At 35.2% G+C, this 22099-nt stretch overlaps 2 protein-coding genes and 1 pseudogene across 2 annotated transcripts; 2 read left to right on the forward strand and 1 right to left on the reverse strand.

Annotated features, from left to right (window-relative positions):
• Window positions 1-12153: 12153 nt before the first annotated feature.
• LOC145776793 (uncharacterized) lies at window positions 12154-13304 on the reverse strand (annotated as a pseudogene).
• Window positions 13305-13592: 288 nt separating this feature from the next.
• On the forward strand, window positions 13593-14740 carry LOC145776794 (adhesion G protein-coupled receptor B3-like). Its single transcript, XM_082588019.1, has 2 exons — window positions 13593-13624; window positions 14221-14740. Exons 1-2 carry the CDS (start codon window positions 13593-13595, stop codon window positions 14738-14740), a joined length of 552 nt encoding a protein of 183 aa, XP_082444145.1.
• A 591-nt stretch (window positions 14741-15331) lies between these two features.
• LOC145776795 (epidermal growth factor-like protein 8) lies at window positions 15332-19008 on the forward strand. Its single transcript, XM_082588020.1, has 3 exons — window positions 15332-15557; window positions 18078-18220; window positions 18874-19008. Exons 1-2 carry the CDS (start codon window positions 15332-15334, stop codon window positions 18212-18214), a joined length of 363 nt encoding a protein of 120 aa, XP_082444146.1. The 3' UTR covers window positions 18215-18220; window positions 18874-19008.
• Window positions 19009-22099: the final 3091 nt, after the last annotated feature.

The raw sequence follows: 22099 nt of genomic DNA on the forward strand, positions 1-22099 counted from the left end.
GGTAAAACTCCTGTTGTGGATGAGTTCCATGATCATTTTGACCATGTGCCTGTCAGGGAGTAGGCGGAGTAGTTTGTAGACTAGGCCACGGTGCCAAACAGTGTCATAGGCTGCTGTTAGGTCGATAAAGACAGCCCCCGCTTTCTTTTTTGCCGAGAAACTCTCCTCAATATCCTGAGTTAGTAGTGTGACTTGGTCTACAGTTGACCTCTCGTGTCGGAATCCAGCTTGTTCTTTGGGAAGCAGTGGGTCAATTATTGGTTCGACACGAGCGTAGATCAGTCTCTCAAGGATCTTGAAAGGGATGCAGAGCAAGGAGATGGGGCGATAGCTCTTTGCATCGTCTAGTGGTTTGTTTGGCTTAGGGATCGCGACGACCAGAGATCTTCTCCATACTTTAGGAATCTTGAGGCGGCGCAGGCAGGACGACAGGAAATCGCATAACCAGGACTTTAGAACATAACCAGCGTGCATGATACGCTCTGGACATATCCTATCTGGACCAGGGGCCTTACCAGGTTTTAGGTGCTTGAGGGCAGCATTAAATTCGCTCCGTGAGAAGGAGCTAGAAATGCTCTCCTGGTCGGGTGTGTTGATCTTCCATAGCTTTTTCACTTCTTTGGTAACAAACCGATCGGAGATACGATCACACGGCTTATATATCCCATTTTTTATTACCTGCGATGCGATCTTATTAGCAGGAATGGGACATTGTCGGGGTGATTGTCTTGATCGTCCCGTAAGGTTATTGAGTGTGCTCCACGCTGTACGGCGTGAGTGCGAGAGGTCGATAGATTGGATAGTCTCTGTCCAGCGTTCTTTTCTTTTTGCATCGAGTCTTTCCAGAAGAGCCTTGGCGGCTGAAGGTGTTGTTTGACCATCTGAAGAGCTAACAAAAGATTGGTAGAGGCGCTCGCACTCTGCATCCCAGCATGGAGTGTAGTTACTTCTACGACCTCGAGGGATGGCTTGTTTGGCACATGTTAAGATGGTGTTGCAAAAGTCCTGGTAGGCCTCGTCCACATTGTGACAGTTAGGTGGAGGTAACTCATTTGTGAACTTGTTGGTAAGGAGGCTAAAGCGATTCCAGTCGGCTTTACGGAAGTTCCACCGCTTGACTGGTTCACTCGGAATTGGTGTCTTGAGCGGTATTGCGGTAATGAGAGAAGGTCGGTGTTGGGACCGAGGGAACTTCTGTAGCACACGTCTGTCCGGAAGCTGATTGTCGTTGCCAGTGCTAGCAAAGGCCATGTCTGGGTTTGTTCCAGTGCCCCATCGCCCGGATGTAAAGCTGGCTTCATCTTTGGGGTTGTACAGTGGGGCATAGTTGTTATTTGATGCCCAGTTAGCCAGACATGCACCAGAAGGGCTGGTGATGCGGTATCCCCAGTCGACGTGCTGGCAATTAAAATCGCCAGCATAGAGGCAGGGGTGGGGGTACACTGGGATGGCCGTCGAAGTGAATGGCGAGGGAGGTGTACCAAAGCTAACCACGAGGGAGGTGTACCAAAGCTAACCAGTACCAAAGCTAATCTTTGTAGAATGTAATGTTATTAATTTGTGTGGATTACTTACTGTATAGATGACTAACAAATCTTAACTAACTTAAATATTAACTTTCAATAGGCTATACTGGTAGTAGGCCTACAACAATTTTTAATAGATTGACTGCCCAGTTTCAACAACCGTTTAGTTTTGTAGCATCTTTATTTAATACATGCATGATGGGGGATCTTTATTTGTTATGCTTTGATTTATTTCTCGAGATGTTTTGATTTTTGCAATAACATACATCTTGAGAATTCATGATCTGCATGTCAGTACAAAGTAGTTAACATGCATGGTTTGATATTATTTAGATTTACTAATCTGATTAATTTGGATGAAAGCTAATTCCTCCGTTTTAAAAAATGCCTTTAAGGTGTTGCGTACCAAACTGCAATTTAAATTATAAGTCTACTGGGATTGTTGTGTCCATATAAACTTCTTGTGTCATATATGCCATGTGGTTTTGTAGATCTAGCAAAGTATTTACTTTCATGTGGAAATGATTTTGTAATCTTTGGCTGGTTTACAACTGACCCATTAGAAAAGTGCTTCAGTAAGCTTCGGCAAGGGTCTGGAGGTAACTATTTCATTACTGCTCAGCAGTCAGTTTTGGAAAAGGTAAGAATTCAACACTCGAAGCTCTCACTGCAATTAGATTTAAAGTTTGATGTTGTCGAAGGTCATGCTTGTGCCGCTTGTAATCGTGATCTTGTAGAAAGTGAGCTGAAAGGAAAAGTTTCAGAAGAGGTTTTAATTGCAATGGTTTATATTGCTGGGTATGTTGAGTTAAAGAATGGATGTGTTATTGCAGAAGACACATACTTCTATTATAAAATATTTGGTTCATATGTTGATAAATTAAATCGAGGTGGTCTGACACGTCCGAAGGATAGTGTTGTACAGTGGTGTGTAGTTTGTTACATCTTTTTACTAGTGTTGTTGGTGAAATGTGTCAAAAATTTATTTCCTGTAACTTTCTATCCATATCTGAACGACATTGCTTTTTCATGACATTGTCTCATTGTCGCACATTGGCTAATGTATTTTTTAAAGAACTATGCCCTGTTGCAGTCTCCCAGATGCTCAAAAGAAAGTGCATTAAAAGTGCTAAAACTTTCATAGAATATAGTCTAGATACAATACATGTTGATAGCTAAAGGCATAATGCTTCTTTCAATCTTTATTTAGCTGATCTGATGTTGTAAAAATGCCTTGTAGTTTATTTTTATATTTTTGCAGGTAAGCTTTTACTTTCCATGCAACTTTTAATGCTTTTAAACAACATTTCTACTGTATCTAATTAGTAAGTATTTTCTACTTCGTTATATGGCTGCATTTATCAGTAGTAATCATTCACCATCTAAAATTAACCACTTCTATAGTTCTATTGCAGTAAATCACAATATAATTGTGACTCATTTGACTTTCTGTCCTACTCGTTCATTTTGTAAAATTACAGCTTTATATTCTATTTAACCTTATTGTTTTTGAATTTTAGGCAATCACTCTAGGGCCAGGCAGACTGGCTTCATTGATTAATTTATTGACTGTTGATGGTCATGTAACTGTTTTAAAAAAGCTTCAAAAGATTTGCGACAAATTTATAAAAATGATTGCAAAACATGAATCAAATCACTCTGAATCCCATAATTTCTTCACAATTGACGAACTATACACAATAGAAACTGCAAAATTTATGTTCAAACTCAAACACAATCACTTACCCCAATGCTTTAATTCTCTATTTCAACTTAATAACAATTTGCACTCAATATCAACCAGAAGCAACAATCACTTTTTCCTCCCCTACTTCTCCAAAAGCTTGACTCAACAATCCATTCAGTTTAGTGGAGTTAAAGTGTGGAACCATCTCCCGAAAACCATCACTGAAATTGAAACCTTTTCAATATTTTGCAGTAACCTGAAAAAGCACTTGCGTTTTGAAAATTAACCTCTAACAACCTATGCTGTAACTCTTTAATTATCTGACTGTATTATTGATTGTTGCACCATATCCTGGTATAGCATGCCTTTCCAAATGCCACTTTTGTAAATTTATCCTACATATCATATATTACTATATTATACATTAACATATCTTACTATACGTATATCTTATATATTACACCCGACCGGATAAGGATGATGATTACTATCTTTACTCTTTCATGAATAAGCTACTATACCGTATTGCATAATTTAATATTTGCCAGATAAGAATATATCACTAAGTTACTACCAGCTTGCATCTAACTACTCCCCTGATTATTATAAGCTATTATGTTCGTTCAGAGGATCGCTTGACTTTTCGTAAGATTATTATTTAGGTTGGTTTGGAAAAGATGCATGAAACAACTCAGACACTACATCCTTCATCGGCGCTACCAAAGAGTCTCCACCTCTCATTAGCGATACCAAAAACACTCCATCCCTCACTGACGCTATCAAAGATGATTCAACTCTTATTAGAAATACCAAAAACACGCTGCTATATCATCATGCTTGTTATGCTCTTACATGCGCAGGAAATTAATTTAAAAAACAAAGCTTTTTTAACTATTTTATCTTGATAATGAGCTGCCATATTATGTATTTGTTCTACAATATATAGGCTACTTAATATCGTTGCTGCGAACACTTTATTTCTGTATGAAATCTGTAAATAGTCCTTGTTTTGATAGTCCGTTACGTAATTTCAATATGTGTGTGTAACTGTGTATATTAGTTTGTTTTTGTGATGTTGGGTTCAGTCGTGTTCTCATTGCTTTAAGAATTGGCGCTCCAGTTGTTCCAGGAACGAGGAGGCGACTGATTCTTAACTAATTCATCAACTTATTTTAAAGTATCAGGTTTGGTGGCCGTGCTTAACTATATTTATTGATGCATATACCGCAATATTAGATCCTTTCACGCACGTCTTAAACCATTAAGGTTTTGCCACCTTTTCCTTTTGTTAGTTTTGTTACTGTATTTCTTTTTCTCAATATCATTTCTTTTGCATTCTGACAAAGAAAAATAAATTGAATTGAAATTGAATTGAATTGAATTGAATATTTGAAGAGTTGAGCTTAAAGTTTTGAAGTATAGCTCTGTCTGTCAGATGAATATGAAAACAGAATTTCACCATTTATAAGTGAGTATATGGCAGAAGAACATCGCACTATCAATGGTATGAACTACAGAGATCAACGCTGATCCTGATCAACCAACACCAGGTGCTTCTCCCTCCATCAACTGATGACTCAGAGATAACCATGTATCAGATTCAGAGGGTGAACACTGACTCATTTTGATGTGACCAGAACTGCTTACATGCTTATTGTTTTGTGTATATGTCTAAAGTCAAAACTATTCTTGGATAAAATTAGCAGCAGGCATATTTTTTTTTACTAGTTTCTACTGCTCTAATCTCACTGTATTTTCTGATTGTATAGGAGAGTTGGATGTAATATCTGTCTAGAAGGCCAACGCATAAGATCTTTTGCAGCGCGATCTAACGAACGGTATAGTTTGAGCAACCTCCGGCTCACCTGCATTATACTGTGAAGGCATGATTCAATTGAAAACTATTGATCAGCACGATTTTGTTTAAATTGCTATTAATGTTGCATGGAAATTAGTTGCAGATATGTATGATGCTCAGTACTTTATTTCTACCATGTTTAAATTTTTCTGTGCTTTTGTACTGTTAATGGTTTTATACAGTATTTTATGCATCCAGTAGGCTACTTAAATTTTTTGAATTACAGTACGTACTGTTTAAAGTCAATAGGGGAAATGCAGAAAACTGATTCGTAGAAATTGTGGTCTATCAACATTATGCAGCGATTCCACTGTCATTTGCTTACCTAAACTACTAAAACTGCTGTTATTACTAAATGCTATTTGTAATACAGCAAAACATATGACGATCAACTTATATCCATGTGATATTGTTTGTATATTAATTACAATAATTAATAAATTTTGACGAAACATCACCTAACTATCAATAACGTTTCAGGAAAGTGACAAAATTGTGTTTTTTTACACAAAGCATATAGGCCGTCAGTCAGATCTCGTGCGTGCACGATGCGGTGGCCTCTATTATAGCTCGCCGTGATGTGGCCTATCGAACTGTGGCACAGGGCTGTGGCCTGTTGAGCTGAACTGATTATATCAGATTCATTTCTCAATGCAAGTTTCGATCATGTCATTATAATGAACATGACAATTGAATCCCCGACAACGTCTGATGGTAAGCAATAGTCAAGAAAGAAAACTTTAACAGGTATAGGAAACGCGTAATTAATGCTTGGGAAAATCGTGTGGAAATTGAATAGAACGGCTAGACATAAATTACGTGTATGTAAATAAGTTGGCTGCCAGAACATTTGGCAGACCAATTTAATTGTAATCTTAAAATGCAAAAAGGTTTCGATGCATTCACGACAGATGCATCAATGTCAAATATTTTTTGGCACAGAAAGTAACTTTATTTCAATTTTTAAAAATTGCATATGAATTTAATTAATCTGAATGTCAATGCACTTCCTGGTCGAAATTTGTTCTCGCGCAAAAAATAAACTTTAGAATGTTCTTTTCAAAAACAAATCTCTTTAAATAAATCATTCTTTTGTTTTTAGCAGTGGTCCCTAATTTTTTTAAGAAGCGACCCCAATTTAAAATAAAATAAAATTAGCGCTTAGTTGCGACACCGTTTTGTTGTTGGTATGGAGAAAAATAATTCAAGCAAGCTAACCAAGGCAGGAATAGAAATGCGTATCAACTGTATGTGTGTGAGGGCTTGCTCAAAAAAAATATTATAATACTTTTTAGTTGATCCGTTGTAAGATATTTCGATCTATTTTGGATACACTGAGGTGTAAATTAAGATTTCACATCTCATTTTACACAATTTAATTAAAGGAAGAATAGAGCGAGGTAATTCGACTTGTTGCGAAAATGCGAAAGAGCAAAAACAAAATATGGATCTGTTGAGTTGATTTCTAGCAAGCTTGTATGTTGAATTTAAACACACTGCGGCCACTTGTTTATTTTATCAAGATCTGAAATATTTTGTTGCGTAAAAATAAGCAATAGTAGCCCAACTATACACCAAGTCAAATCGGAGATGTGTAGCAAACTTTGTATTGGTTGGATATAGGATACTTTTGCATCAATTCAGATTGATTGTTTGATTTCGAAATTATTTATTTGAGGAAATTGCGCCGCGGTAAAGAGAGGGTTGCAAAAAATAGTGATACTTATCAACGAGCCAATATGAAGGTGTTTAACAAAAGGATCTTAGGAAATATATCCATTGTGTTTCAATACATGGAAATATACGTAATTGATTGGAAGGACATCGTGCGGACGTGCAATCACAGTGTTGAAGATTTGCTTGTTTAACTTTCATGATGTTATTTTTGATATGAAATTTCAATGTATCGCTTTCCAATCTCATGTACCGTTACAGTGCGCGAGTGTTTTAAACCAAACGCCGAAGTTCTGCTTGAATGTATCAATTTTTAACCAAAAATTAACAAGTCAGCATTTGGCAGCACTGTTTACTCTTAAGTTTTTTTTTTATATGCAAGCTTCGATCTTGCAATTATAATGAGCTTGCTAATTGAAGCCCCAACAACGTCTGATGGATAGGCTAACATTAGTCAAGGAAGAAAACTTTAACAGGTATGTATATAGGAAACGCGTAATTAATGCCAGGTCAAATCGTGTGACAATTGGATAGAACAGCTAGACACAAATTACGTGTATGTAAATAAGTTGGCTGCCAGAACATTTGGCAGATCAATTTAATTACAATGTTAAAACGTGCAAAGATTTCGATGCATTCACGACAGATGCATCAATGTCAAATATTTTTTGGCACAGAAAGTAACTTTATTTCAATTGTTAAAAGTCACATATGAATTTAAATAGTTTGAATGTCACTGCACTTCCTTGTCGAGACCTGTTTTCGAGCAAGAAAACAACTTTACAATGTTCTTTACATAAAACGTATCTCTTTAAATAAATCATTCTTTTATTTTCAGCAGTGGTCCCTAATTTCTGAAGCGACCCTAATTTAAAAGAAAATGAAATTAGCGTTTGTGTGAGACACCGTTTTGTTGTTCGGTATGGAGAAGAATAATTCAAGTAAGCTGAAGCAAAAAATAAATAACATAAGTGAGTATGCGCAGATAATAGATAAATACAGAAAACTGTGGCTACACATGTATTCCAGAATGATTGTTTTTAAGATGCTTTCTTTGACACGTGATTTTGATTTCCGGAACATAAAATTGGCAATTTGATTCGATATTTAATTTAATTCATTAATGCAAGGGTTGCTGCTTTTGTACTGCCCACAAGTTTTAAAGCCACGGCTTGACTTTGCATAAGCTTAACCGCATGTTATGATCTATTTCCAATCGTTTGTGATGTCTCGTTTTTAATGTAGGCTAGTCATCGCAATAAATCCTGCTTTACGAAACCATGTAGTTGAAAACGGGATGAGTAGTTAAATAGCAAAATGTGACATAGTCGGATACGTTGAGTACATTGACTCTTATAAGTATATAGTTTTGTTGGACCTGTACCGAGCAACTTACCCACTCATACACTAGCCGTAATCAGAGTACCACAGTTTGTGCGATTTAATGTATTTAATCTCACAAAAAGTACTTGCGTCGAATCGTTGTGTGCAAAACAATAATTGCTTTGTACTTTTCATGTCAATATGTAGCAAAAGCAAAACGAAACTTGAGTTGAAGAATATTCGTGCCATGAAACAATCACGATTTTCCTGTTGTCAAATAAGCGTTAGTGTTTCTGAAAATGAAATAATAAATTGTTTTGTTTTTATCAATGCGATTACCTTGGAAATACACCAAAACATTTTGCGAGTATATATGATGATGAAAGAGGAAGCTTGGGCCAAACTAAGAAGCTAAGCTGTCTTTAGCATAATTTTGGAACAATTGTTAGAGACGCATGAAAGCATAAGGTGTTAAAGCTTTGATTGGTGCTGTTAAATGTAAACGGTCTTACATTTTATTTGAACATTTCAGTAATAATAAACAGAATGATGTTTTTTCAAGTTAGGTTTTATTAATGCTTTGTTCATTACAACAGACAATTTACCGGTTTACATTGTTTGGCAACAAAATATATTTTTAGGATAAATGCTCATACAAATAAAAGCAAGCAGTATTTCAATAATAGTATAATTAATAATAGGCTAGTATACAGTAAGATGATAACATATTAATAAACTTGAACGTCATGATAAAACCAAAATATAAAACTACAAACTTTTTTAATCTCAATAAGGAGAAAATATAAAACCTCAATTGCACACCTTCATAAAGGTTTCAAAGTTTTTTTTATAGTGGTTAGATTTAATATGTATTTATTCTCGTGCAGATGTTTTTAAACAAGCAATTAGGCAACGTACATACCTATTTGCATTATTATATTAATTTATATAAGGTCAATATTTAATTTGGTTTTACCATTCACGAACGTAAATCTTGTAGGCGAACCTTATAGATATGCAGGGCATTATGAACTCATATGTGTGCTTCAATACATTATTCTTAGCCTCATTTCGTTGCTATGCAATGTATAATTATGAAAATAATAAACTATAAGAAATATATGTTTTAGATAAGTAGAAACCAGCAGCAATATAGGCTTGAGTCGATATCTTTATTTCTGAAAATTCAAAGTAGCCTACAATATGAAGTTGGTGTTGCTGCTTTTTCTTGTTTGTTCAATTTCCTTTTCCTCGGCTTTATTTTGTGATGTGATTCGAGGAAATCCTTTGCTTGCACTACTCTGGTAAATAAACAAAAAATAATAATACATAACAATTTTAGTAATCAATATTATTAGATTATATTTTGTCAGATAAACAAATCTTCTTTTTTTATTGTCGCACTTGATTCCAAGCATATAGACTGCCTCGTGTATGAAACGTTTCCAAGATTCTCTGTTGTTTGCTGTGTGTATTAAGTGTATGTTGGTGTTGGTTTTGTCGGTTTGTTGGTACAAGTAAGTTAAGCCCAAAGTCCAACACCATCGTCCCTACGCGGTGAAACTAGTAATGCTGAGGATTAACCCGAAGCAGCCAAAATGGTGGGGCACTGTAGATCAGGACTGGCAGAATTACTATAGTAAACTCTTGGCCATATATACCTAGATGAAAAGTATACATGATAAACAAATACGATTTTAAAAAGATGATAAACTTTCTAATTCAAATGCTGCAAATCAGCGATAGAATTGGAGTTTAAAGAGCTATCGCATAACAGTTCAAAAGTTTCCCAAGCTGGCAAAACAATTTTAGACAAATTTTTCTTTAGCCTGAATATTTTGCGAATATTTGCACACATAAATTAATTAAAGCGAGCTCATAATAATCATTTAAAAGTATATCCCTTATATTTGGTTAAGTATAAAAAATAATTTAAATTTATTTGCTTAAAAGAAACCCATTGTTTTCAAGTTTTATATCTTATCACTGGTATCTTAAAGCAGGGATGGGAAATTTATTCACTGTTGCGGAATGCGGATGTGTAAACGATGAAACAATATTGCTGCGCCTGTAAAATTTCTAATGCGACGTAGAAGACATGACGAAAATTGTCTAATTTAAATAGGGTGACATAATAGTTTATTTTTGATGTTATTTTTATCTATAGGTTATGTAGTTTTTAGGTAAGATAACACAAAGTCGTATAAGTTTGTGTGGTTTCTCCAATTTTACAATAGAGTAGTTTCGCGTTGGTCTACTTTTGAGCTACCCAAAGATAACATTTCTGCAGGATAATGGAAAAACGTCTGGTGACACTTTTATTTAATTAATCCACTGAGAGCGGGTAGCTTGGCATCTTACACCACTAAAGAAACACTAATTTTTTTTGTCGCAACTACACTTTAACAATTTTTATTCACTATGGCAAGAGTCATAACAACAAATCAAGGTTATTTTTTTCTTTGCTGCTCTATCTATATATTTTATTTGGCCTACTTTTCATAACACATATGAGCTTGGCCAACCTTTTACTTTACTTTCACCACGAATGTTTTGTATCTTTCGAGATGCAGTTTGCACGTTTCAACTAATCAAGGTTCAATCCCATGCCAAATGACTTTTACTGTAAACGCAGTAGCTATGTCACTCTGTAACAATTTAAAAACATTTACCGACATAATAAAATTGTATTACCAAAAAGTCACTATAACCTTTGATAGTTTTATGTTTAACATCGAAATAATTTAGTTTTAATGTTAAACAAAATTATATCGCTGCCACATAAAATCATCATTGCGACCACATTTCGAGACCGCATACGGACAGCGGACGCTGGTTCTTTTTGTATACCCAGCTGAAAGCTTATGGATACATATTAGGTAACTTAGCAAGTTAGTAAATCGGTAAATAGTTTCAATCAAAAGTAAACCGTTTTTGCCTTTTCCTCACAAATTTCCAAAAAATATTGTTGCACAAATTGTTTTAAATACGTATGTAGATTATTTTGTTTTACAACTATTATCAGACATTAAACAAAGAAGAATTGTACAATTTTTCTTAAAATACATTGCTTAGTTCAAACGCAAAAATTTGTCCTTTCTTATTAGGCGTATGTCCAACTATCAAGTCACCACAAACTGTTCAAAAATAAATGCAAAGTGTTTGTGTCGAAAGCAATGGGGTTGTGCGACAGGATACCACGAAACCACTAGCAGCGGTACAACTGGGTCCTTCTAGACGAGAACTAGCCTTGCGCAGCATATAGACGATGCGTTGTACAGCGCTTGGTTATGCGTGGGCGAAAGAATAACTTAAAATATGATTCGGATATGCATTGTAGTTATCAAAACATGTTTGTTTTTAGAAGGTTGGAAAGCAGAGTGATACAAAAATAAGAAAAACATCTCATAAAGTTACAGAATTATCATAAAGTTGCAAAAGTGCTTGTAATTAACTAAGTGTACAGTAGAAGGTTGACACAGCTTACAGGTTAAAGTTGTGGAGTCAGTTTCCGCACAACACATGTTTTGAATACCATAGTGTACACATGTTGACCCATAAACTGGCGATGTTGTAGCTACCATGACCTAACTGTAGCCTTGCATCTACCCAGTCATCATAGTAAGACGGGAAACTACGATCAATTTGTTGTCGCAATAAATTTCGTTTGTTATTTAAGTTTGCACTAACACTTGTTTCATATTTGTTGTTGCTTGTTTTATTCCCGTTATCGAGTACGACATGCTGGTTATACAATAAATAACAAAAATTAATTTAAGTCCACAATTTGGCTACATTTAAGCCATAAGCAAAAGATAATTTTCACTTTAACTCGAGCAGCGCAACTCGAGAACGGAAAAGGGAAGATGCGGCAAAACGAGCTAGCGTTATAACATGCATTATAAAACAGCTTTAGGTCAGAATAAATAATTATAAAAACACATGGCCGCATCACCAGCAATGGTGCAAGGCCAGCTACGTTATGTGAGGAGGAACGCTGCTGCGGTAGTATAAAAAAAGAGAAAGCCGGTAGGCAAAGAAAACCTCCCGAAGAGATTTTGCTAAGAAAGAAAGTAATCACAAAATCAACTAACAATAGGTTTACGAAAGTTACACAGCATAAAACATACAAACACGATAAGTGATGCCATTGGGACATACTGGTAAGGCAGTGGGTTAGTCAAAATTTTATATGTCTTGCTCAGTCCAATAACACGCTCGACATGTATGCGTGATGATGCAATGCGTCTATCCGAGACAACCACATCTGCATCAAGTTGGTGCTTCCCTTTCAGCATGGTAGGCGTGTTGACTGCAACATCATAAGGTGCGAAACGATCCTGCACAAGAATACCTCTGTCAGCCATGATGCTATCCCCTTGTGAAAAGTGTTCATTAGCTTGTTTGTAGAGAGCACTTTGCTCGATAAGTTGGCGATCACTTGAACATCCACCTGTTGATGGGCCTACGTACGATACCAGCCCATTGGGGTGATGCCAATCATAATTTTTAGTGTGTTCTTATTCTTGTAAGTGGAGAACGTCATGCTTTGACCATCAACTTTTCTTGGCTTATTGATTGGTATTTCAGTTGCATCTAAAATGACACGTGTTGTAGGGAATGAATTTTGAAATTGTGTGGGCATGTGTTCATCCACAACAGCTCGAGATGGCCAAATATTAAGTTCCTTCAGCTGAAAATACATAAAGTTGATCCATACCCTGAAAATTAATGAAACTGTGCTTTCACTAATGTGAAAGAGAAAACTCAGCTCTTTAGTTTCCTTTGATTGTCTTAGCTTCATTAGAGTAAGAAAGAGCTGGTTTGGTGGGTCAAGTTTGCTGCTGGTATAGTTCAAGTCATATGCAGCTGGCCCCAAGCAACGCAAGAATAACATAAAGTTATCATAATCATCGAAACCAGTGTAGTAGTTTATGACTTGCTTATTTTCATTGTAATGTTCAATTTTCATTCCAGTTAAAGCGCTTCCTCCGATATTGTCGTTGCTATCCAGGCTGCACTGAATTGCAACTGAAGTCGCTTTCCTTCTCTTGCAATGAGGTTCCGTTGTACATTCAGCATGATCAACAACCTCTTCTTCATGCTGCCAATCTTCAATGTTACAAAGCTTTTCTAATCTTTGTTTCAAACACGCTCCTCTTCCTGAGGTAGCAAGTGTTGGTTTGAAAGTGAACACTGATGGCACACTGTTTGCTTTCAAGCAATGTGTTGTCATGCAATGTGTTCGAAATCGCCTGTTTACTTATTTGCTTTTATAGCCACAGCAACGTTAAATCAAGCCTACAATGTATCAAGCTTTGTAATATGCACCTTCTTACCCTCACATCAACACAAAACTGCACTCCCATCCCACCCATATCAGCTGTAGGCCTACGCGCGTTACGCAAAGCGTGCTAAAGCTTGAAGCAATCACTGCGAGCGTGTTGCTAGAACCCAGTTGTAGCGCCACCGAGTGGATCGCACATCCGCTTTAGTTTGCACTTCTAAACGCAATTTTTCTATTATGCAAAGGCCACAAGCGGTATCTAACAAACAGTAATTAACAGATTTACCAATAAGTTTGAAAACTATGATACATTATAAGTTATATAATCATTTTAAACAATAAATACTATTAATATCACACAAAGTGTTCAATGTCAAGCAAATAGCCAAGCAGAGCGAATTACATCAAATGTAGTTACTATTCACTCAAATCTCTACAGCCTGTTTCATGAAACAGAGAAAATAACTACTATAGAATAGTTTTAGAAAATAGTAACTACATTCGATATAATCATTTTAATATACCATTTAATACAAGAAAAAATTCAATGCGTTAGGGCACCAAAATAACTTGACTACCTATTTTTCGAGCAACAACAAAAACCAATCGCCATTTTATTATGATGTCATTGTGATAACACATTATGTTGCGAATTATAAATTCAACACAACGGAAACAGCAAATGGATAAATTCATAGCGTCGGCAGGTCCTATTAATTTTGGCATACCATTAAGTCTCTTGCCAGTACAAAACGCGTGATTTGAAACGATGTTATGGCAACATCGTCTCCACCGTCGTTCAGACTCTCGCAATTCTCAGCTTTGTAAACTCAGCAAAATAATGCTTTTATTTATGCAATTACAGTCTCCCATGTATAGAAGATTGTCGGTGGGGTGGTTGGAGCGGCTACGGTTCTTGTTCAGCTAGATGTGGAGGAGGAACACAATCAAGATCACGATCAGTAGCAAGACAAGCAAGTTGCTTTGGTTCTGGATGTTCCGGGCCATCTACTTCATCTCGGTCATGTAACAATCACTGCTGCCCTGTAAATTGCGTTTGGAATTCATGGAGTAGCTATGGATCATGTTCGACTACCTGTGGTGGGGGGCGGCAAACTAGATCACGAAGTCACCGCGTTTCACCAAAATGTGGAGGTTCATGCAGTGGTTCTTCTAGTTTATCTCGGTCATGTAACAATCACTGCTGCCCTGTAAATTGCGTTTGGAATCCATGGAGTAGCTATGGATCATGTTCGACTACCTGTGGTGGGGGGCGGCAAACTAGATCACGAAGTCACCGCGTTTCACCAAGATGTGGAGGAAGATGCAGTGGTTCTTCTACGTCATCTCGATCCTGTAACCCACAATGCTGTCCAGGTCATTAAGCAATATTAGTTTTTTTTTTTATTTGCTTTAGCTTAAAGGCTTTAGTTAAATGATCACTAGCTCCTCCAACAAAGTGTTCTACTAGATGTTTGCGAAGATTCACATCAATAGAAAGAAAAATTTTGTTAAAAGTTCAATTAGTCTTTTCACCAAGCATTTATTTCAATAACATGAAACGCTCTTCTGGTGTAAACTAAGTTAAACTATCATAAAGTGTTTCAGGTGATAATCTGCAAACACGACCATGCAGAATGTTTAGTTTATTTATAACAACTTAATTCGATGTTCGAGGCATAAATGAATCGGTGCCATGCTAGACTGGTAGCCATTATCTGATCTAGCCCCCTGAAGAACTCAGTCTTGTATCATTGGCGATACGTCGGAATAAATGCAGGTTATAAACTATCACATGAAACACTCTGTGATAGTTTAGCTCAATTTTCACCAGAAGAGCGACTGGTGTTTCTAAACCAAATGTTTGTTGTTGAGATAATTGTAAGATATTTAAACCATAAACAGACATAACCCAGCAACAACACTACATTTAACATTATAATAACAAAAAAACATCTTATTTAGTCGATTGCGAAATGACTCAATGGACGGAATGGTCTAATTGTTCATCAAGCTGTGGACCAAATGGCATCGAGACACGATCGCGCTCCATCGTTGTGTCCCCCCAATGTAACGGAGCACTTTGCCCAAATAATATTGAAGAAGAAAGACCTTGTAACAGAATTTGTCACAATGAAGGAGTGTTAAACGGTACTCAGTGTCAATGTGATTCGGGATGGTCTGGAGAATGCTGCGAAGAAGGTAAAGTGTTGCTAATTGTTCGATTTAATAAAAATGCTCGTTTAATGACAGAAGGCTACTGTTATACATAGTCTAAAAAATGGAAAGCTTCAGTTAATTTCTAAACCAGCCGATGTTTTCTCTATTTTTCTGCATTAAATACACAGTGCAGGCTATGGCAACATGATTGAAACAGTAATTTGTAGATAACAATGAATGTCAAAGTGGTTTTATTCAACTTTTATTCAAATAGAATCATAATAGAATCAAATAGAATTATTCTATTTGAATAAGATTATACTGAAGAAACCACACATGTGAGGCGAAAGCTCTATATTTTAATAAATGGATTCTTCTGAATTGGTGTGATATTGTTTACTTTATTTGACAATTTTTTACCCCCTTTCTTATTTAAATCTATATTGGCGTGACCTATATTCTAATTTCACTAAGTTGTGATTTGTTAAATTACGTTCCGTATATAATATAGACATATATTATATACGTATATAGTCATACATACGTTATAAGTGAAAACAAATTGTGAAAACTGCCAAAAAACAAATAAAATTTTAATCTTAGCTTGCGAGGCAATTAGATATTTACATTTTAGAAGGATACGTTGGAAATAGGCAAAACATGCCTTTCAAATCATTGCAGTTGCTTCGTGTCACACCTGATAATAACATTGAACTCATTATGCTGTACCATGACCTGTGACAAAAACGTACAACCACACGTCATCAGCAAATATTATGATCTTAAACAGACACTTTCGTTTTTTGGGAAAAATAAAATAGCTAAAAATCCTTCTCATACCATTTTCTGTACATTTTAAATGGTTCAAAGAAAATTGTTTTGAACAATGTGCATACCAACTTTTGCACAAAAACTATTAGGTACAAAGTTGAGATGTGGAATTTCGCCCAAAAAGTTGATAATTCACAAATTAGAGGGAAAAGTTGATAAGTCCACATTTTATTCGAAAATATAGAAAAAGTCAACTCAAACTTACCAGGCCTAAAATGTATCCAAAATCTCAGTCAAACGCACATACCCTCAATAAAATATTTTAATGTTTTCATTCTTTAGCATATATTTGAACACTTCAAACGTCTTTTTCTCGAAATGCCAAAATGTGACTTATCAACGTTTACAGCAAACAGCTTCATATGTTATATAGCCTATGTATAGCATTATGTTATACAGCTGTATTTATGAAACGTTTTATTAAGTTATATATTTAGTTAACTTCATTAACTTTTTTCTAAGATTCCCAACAAACCTGGAAGAACATTTGCATATAAGCCTAACTGCCAGCAAACCATTATGTTTATTTAGCAGCCATTTTGGCATGATTGGTTGGAAATATATCAGAACCTTACAGTCAGTGAAACATCGTGTTTTCGCAAAATATTATCATGTTTTCTGGTGATCTAACGTGTGATTCTCATTTTTATAGCTAAGCGCTTTGCAATGAGTCAAATGAGACTTTTTATTTCAAGCAAGGAAGAAACAGAAGCTCAGTTCAAATGGATGGCTCTGAGCTGTCATATTGAGTTCAGGAAACGTTGCTAAAACAGGATTTTTTTTATCTCGAACTCTTTTTTCGAAAAGTTTTGACTGGTTCAATGTTGCTAGTAAGATACAAATATTTCACAGTCATAATGATTTTGCATGGCTGATAAAGACGAGCCAACTTACCTTCGTTTTCCAACAATTTTTTTCACCACAATAGTTTATTATGAAAGCTTTAAAGTCGAATATAATCGTTGACAAAAACTTAAATCATGCAATTTTGTGTAGGCTACAGAAAAGTTATAAGAAAGAAATTTGACCAATGAAACTAGCCTAAGCAACTAACACCAATGTTAGTGTTCGTTTGATGACACATACTGTGGGCTACAATATTTACTCAATTGTAAACCGTGCGTTATGTACTTTTTATTTTTCATCATTCGTTCGGTTTAAATTCGGAGGCGACTTATATTTTTTTATCAATATTAAATAATTATCTTTCATCAGTAGCGGCTGTCATATAAAATGATCAAGGATGCCAGATGTTTTTAACATTTTCAGCCAAATTGCGAATGAAAAGTAGTCCAAAAGTAGCCCAATTCTCAGAAGTGATGAAACAAGCTCAAAAGTAGCCTAAAATACGACAAATATACGCAAAATATAGTAAAAATCGAAGACATTTTGGTGAAAATGGAACGAAACCAAAAAAAAGCAACTGTCAAAGCTTTCCGCGACTGTTAAAATTTTACCATGACTCCAAAATAAAACTAGTCCAATTCTGCGGGAAAACCGTGGAACTGGCAACTCTGAACAGGATATTTATAACATGACTTTGATCGGTAGCCACTTTAATCAAAAATGATCTGTCATGTGGAGCGTAAAGGGTTTTAGCTGTGTAAGATTGAAGCGAATCCAGTAAAGAAAATTTAATTTGCATTTACTTAAAAATCGTCTTAATTATTATCAAAACATAAACTAAACAGTGTTCGCTAATAAATGTTACTTTCTTACAAAAATACGCAGATATCGACGAATGTGAAAGTGGACAACACAGCTGTACTGGATTTTTTATGATATGCAGAAACACTATTGGAAGTTACGAGTGTGCCTGTGGTGGGAACACAACTTGGGATAATACAACACAACTGTGTATGGGATAAAACAAGGTAATTTATTTTTATCTATTAGTCGAAAAGACACAAAGAAAATATGTGAAAGTTTTATTTTACAGGACTACAACTACAGTAATTGGTTTACACGAAATAAATACCAGTTACTGCATCAAATAAAATACTTTTTAACTCATTCTTTCTGTTTCCATTAGAAAGTAACCAACTGCATTTTTTAATTAAACAAAAAATATTATCAATATTACAAAAAGTGCCCAATGCCAAACAGAAAAGCCAAGCTGAGCGAAATTAATCATCTTACTGTATATAACCTAGTTATTAGTCATCTAACAGCGTTTACGGCCTGTTTCACCCTAATTGGGGATCCTCACAAGGTTGATAATCAAAATAAATAATTAATATTAATAAGGAATTATAAATTATTCTATTATTTGCTATGAAATGTTAATTAATCAATACAATGTTTGAATTTATCTGATTTTCAAAAAACAATTGTCATATCAACGTAACGCAACTTTTATTTGGTATATCATTTCTGTCTGAAGATCGCTTTTACTTTTGCATTTTGTATTTTTCACCATTTCTAGACTCCTGAATGTAATGAAAAATGAATGTTTTTGCTTTGATGGCCAGAAATGAAAATAATTTGAAGTAATCGGATGCCACTTTACTTCCACTTTTTTTTTCAGGTGAAGTGAACAAACTATGAACATTTTTCTCAGAAAAAGAGCTGGGATGTTTTGCTATAAATTCATGCAATCATTGAAACCAATAATCATTTGACAGATATTCGTGACTTTGCTTTGATCACCAATAAATCCTGGCGGTATATTTGTATATACAAGACATTGATGATTTGTCTAATTCAAAGAAATTCAAATCATTCATCATGCGTATTGGTTCAGTATAGATTTGGAAAATCGTAAAGTTTACTGTAATTTTTCTGTCTTTCAACTTTTTGTTAGAAATACAGTATCTGTACAAGTACTTGATATACTGAAACAACAATTACTATTAATACTACAAAAAGTGTTCAATGCCCAGTAAAAAGTCAAGCAGAACAAATTACATATAATATAGTTGTTATTGTACCTTCTAAAACCTTTAGAAGGTACATTTTAATCAATCAAAGTTTAAATTTATCAATTCGTCAAAGGATATTAAAATGCTATGTCTGGTCAACCCTTTTATACAACTCTGAAACTTGGACTGTGTCAAAAAAAATGGAAACACAGGTGGATGCCTTCGAGCTCTGGTCATACAGGCAAATGTTAAAAATTCACGGAAACAAAAGATCACTAAAGATGAAGTATTATCCAAATTTAATTCAAGCAAAATTCGCTTACAAATAGTCAAAAGAAGAAAATGAAAGTATTTTGGACACACAATAAAGCAAAACTCGTTACAAAGATCATTAACAGAAGGGAAGATAAACGGTAAAAGAAACAAAGGCAGACCAAGAATGATTTGGACGTCAAACATCACTAAATGGACAAAATCAAGTTATGAAAATGCAGTACGAACAGCTCATGGTCAAGAACAATGGCGCATTGTATCCAACCCTCAATACGAGGAAGGACCATAATGATGATGATGAAAACCTTTACAGCCTGTTTCACACTAAAAGGAGATAAGGTCCATATTCAAATAGAACAGTTTTCTATTTGTATAAGGACCTTCTGATGCTCCCTTTTTACAGTGAAACAGGCTGTAAAAGTTTTGGAAAGTAATAACTATATTTGATATACCAAAATCGAATGATAATAAGCTCATATTAATTAATATAACATTAATCTCATTGTATATATGACATAAAGATGCCGTGAAGATATGTCAATAGACCTGAGTTGTTTTACGACTAACTGTTGTCAATCCAAATAAACTGTGGTGACGTTAACATTACGTTTGTTGACATCTTTGCTATGTTTGTTAAGAAAACGTTGAGAAACGTTTCTTAATTACTCCATTCCATATTTTTATGTGCTCATAGTGCATAATTGATACGTTGATGGAAACAGTGTTTTTGGTAACAAACTTTGTTTTAATGCAAGATATTATTGACTAAAAACATTTAAATTTCATGTTTTTTCTTTAGGCTATTTTCTGCACCGCACTGATTTTCTTTTTATCATTCCATAATAAATCATCATAAATTGCATTGATGTCTAAAAGTTGATGTACCATGCAACTAAGCTTAATCTAAAAACATGAAAGGAAAAAAAAATTTGTAATGTAGCTTATGGTGAACAGGCTACGAATTTTTTCTTGCAGTAATGGAAATGAGGAAAAGCTTCGTGCTTCTCGCGTACTTTGTCGTAACTGCTTGCTTTGTAATGTGTGTCATATTCAAGGAATTTACTAATCCAAAAATGACAAAACGCCGGCCATATGCTGGCAGCGGGACTGCATAAGTTGTGCAATACCTCTGAAACAGCAATATTTGAACTTATTTTCTTGTATGTGCCGCTTTAAAATCACTAACCAGCTCTTATCAACCCTTTCTTAAAGCAGTTTAAATAGCAAGCTAGAGGGATGCCCCATATGTATCACGGATTTAAGTTATCCTTGTTAAAGCCATTATAAGTTTATATAAAATCAGGTTTATATCCAAACTCATTAACTCAATAAATCAAAAAACAACAGGAAACAATTGCAAGTATGGTTGAGGCAGACAGAGGAGGGATTGTAGGAAAGCAGTGAGTACCTACTCTTGTAACCACTGACAATCCAATAACATGGTAATGGTACTATCCCCATCCCCACATCGTGACTCTCATTGGCGCCACAAGGAAATCACTTTGTTCAGCCTACTTGATGTACTACGTAACACTCTGATGCAAAAAGCATCTGTAATAATCAACTACAACAGGGATGGCGAACCACTGACCCACGGGTCACGAAGTGACCCATCACAGATTTTCAGTGACCCAGTTGTCTTTTTTTAAATAATGAAATTTAAACAAATATTTCAGCAACGAATAAATGTTTCACTAAATATTTGTAATAAGGCCCCACCCTATTTTAATCTAGTACCGTACCGAATTGCCATATAGCAGTCTGACACAACTTAAGTTGTGGTAATTTTTTACAGCGATTTGTTGAATTGTTGGAAGAAGTAGCCTACAACTTTTTTAGCTGAAAAAAATCAAAAATGTCCAGAGTTAAGCGAAAGTACGTGGTTGAATGATTTACATTTTTTCGCTGATTTCACAATGCATTACAATAAGTTAAATACTAAATTGCAAGGCTGTGGAAATATTGTATTATCCATGTTTGGGCATATTAAAGCATTTGAGAAGAAACTCTCTATTTTTTCTGTAGACCTTGAACAAGGTCAGCTGAAATATTTTCCTTAGTTGTTGAAGCACTTTACCAGCACCAATTAAACTTATGAACAAAAGCAAACTGCACTCAACAAGTATGTTTTACTGACGAAAGAGGCCAAAAATGTAATGTCGGAAGGGTTTACCCAGTTCCGAAGACTAGATACTACATTGCAGTTCATTCTTTTCCCGCATGCAATTCAATTTGAAAATCTTGAATTATCAAACTTCGAATGGCTTCGTCTTTACAACTTGGAAATGAAAATGATAGACTTTTCAAGAAAGCACAGTTTGGAAAACAAAATTTGTAGACTTAAATCATCTCCTACAAAAAATTGAAATGAAAGCGGATATGGATGGTTGTGACTTTCCTGCTGTTGAAAACCATGCTGAAAATATAATTCTTACAAAGTGGAACTCCCAGCCAAATTCGTTTGAAACTATGAATAGATTTGCGGTAGCTCTGTTAATGTTGTTTGGTTCTTCATATTCGTGCGAAACTTTATTTTCGCACATGAATTCTATACAATCAAGCACACGGAATCGTTTCAGCTCAGATATGAGTGCTGCATGTGTGAAGCTAAAAACTACT

Source organism: Aplidium turbinatum, chromosome 9, assembly GCF_918807975.1.
Source record: "Aplidium turbinatum chromosome 9, kaAplTurb1.1, whole genome shotgun sequence".
Classification (NCBI taxonomy): Eukaryota; Metazoa; Chordata; class Ascidiacea; order Aplousobranchia; family Polyclinidae; genus Aplidium; species Aplidium turbinatum.

Bases quoted from the DNA above. Each gene is read 5' to 3' on its own strand.
- LOC145776795 (XM_082588020.1), top strand. From the start codon at position 15,332: ATGACTCAATGGACGGAATGGTCTAATTGTTCATCAAGCTGTGGACCA. The intron at 15,558-18,077 runs GTAAAGTGTTGC...AAAAATACGCAG, and splicing joins TGGAGAATGCTGCGAAGAAG to ATATCGACGAATGTGAAAGT.
- LOC145776794 (XM_082588019.1), top strand. From the start codon at position 13,593: ATGCAAAGGCCACAAGCGGTATCTAACAAACA. The intron at 13,625-14,220 runs GTAATTAACAGA...ATGCAATTACAG, and splicing joins CAAGCGGTATCTAACAAACA to TCTCCCATGTATAGAAGATT.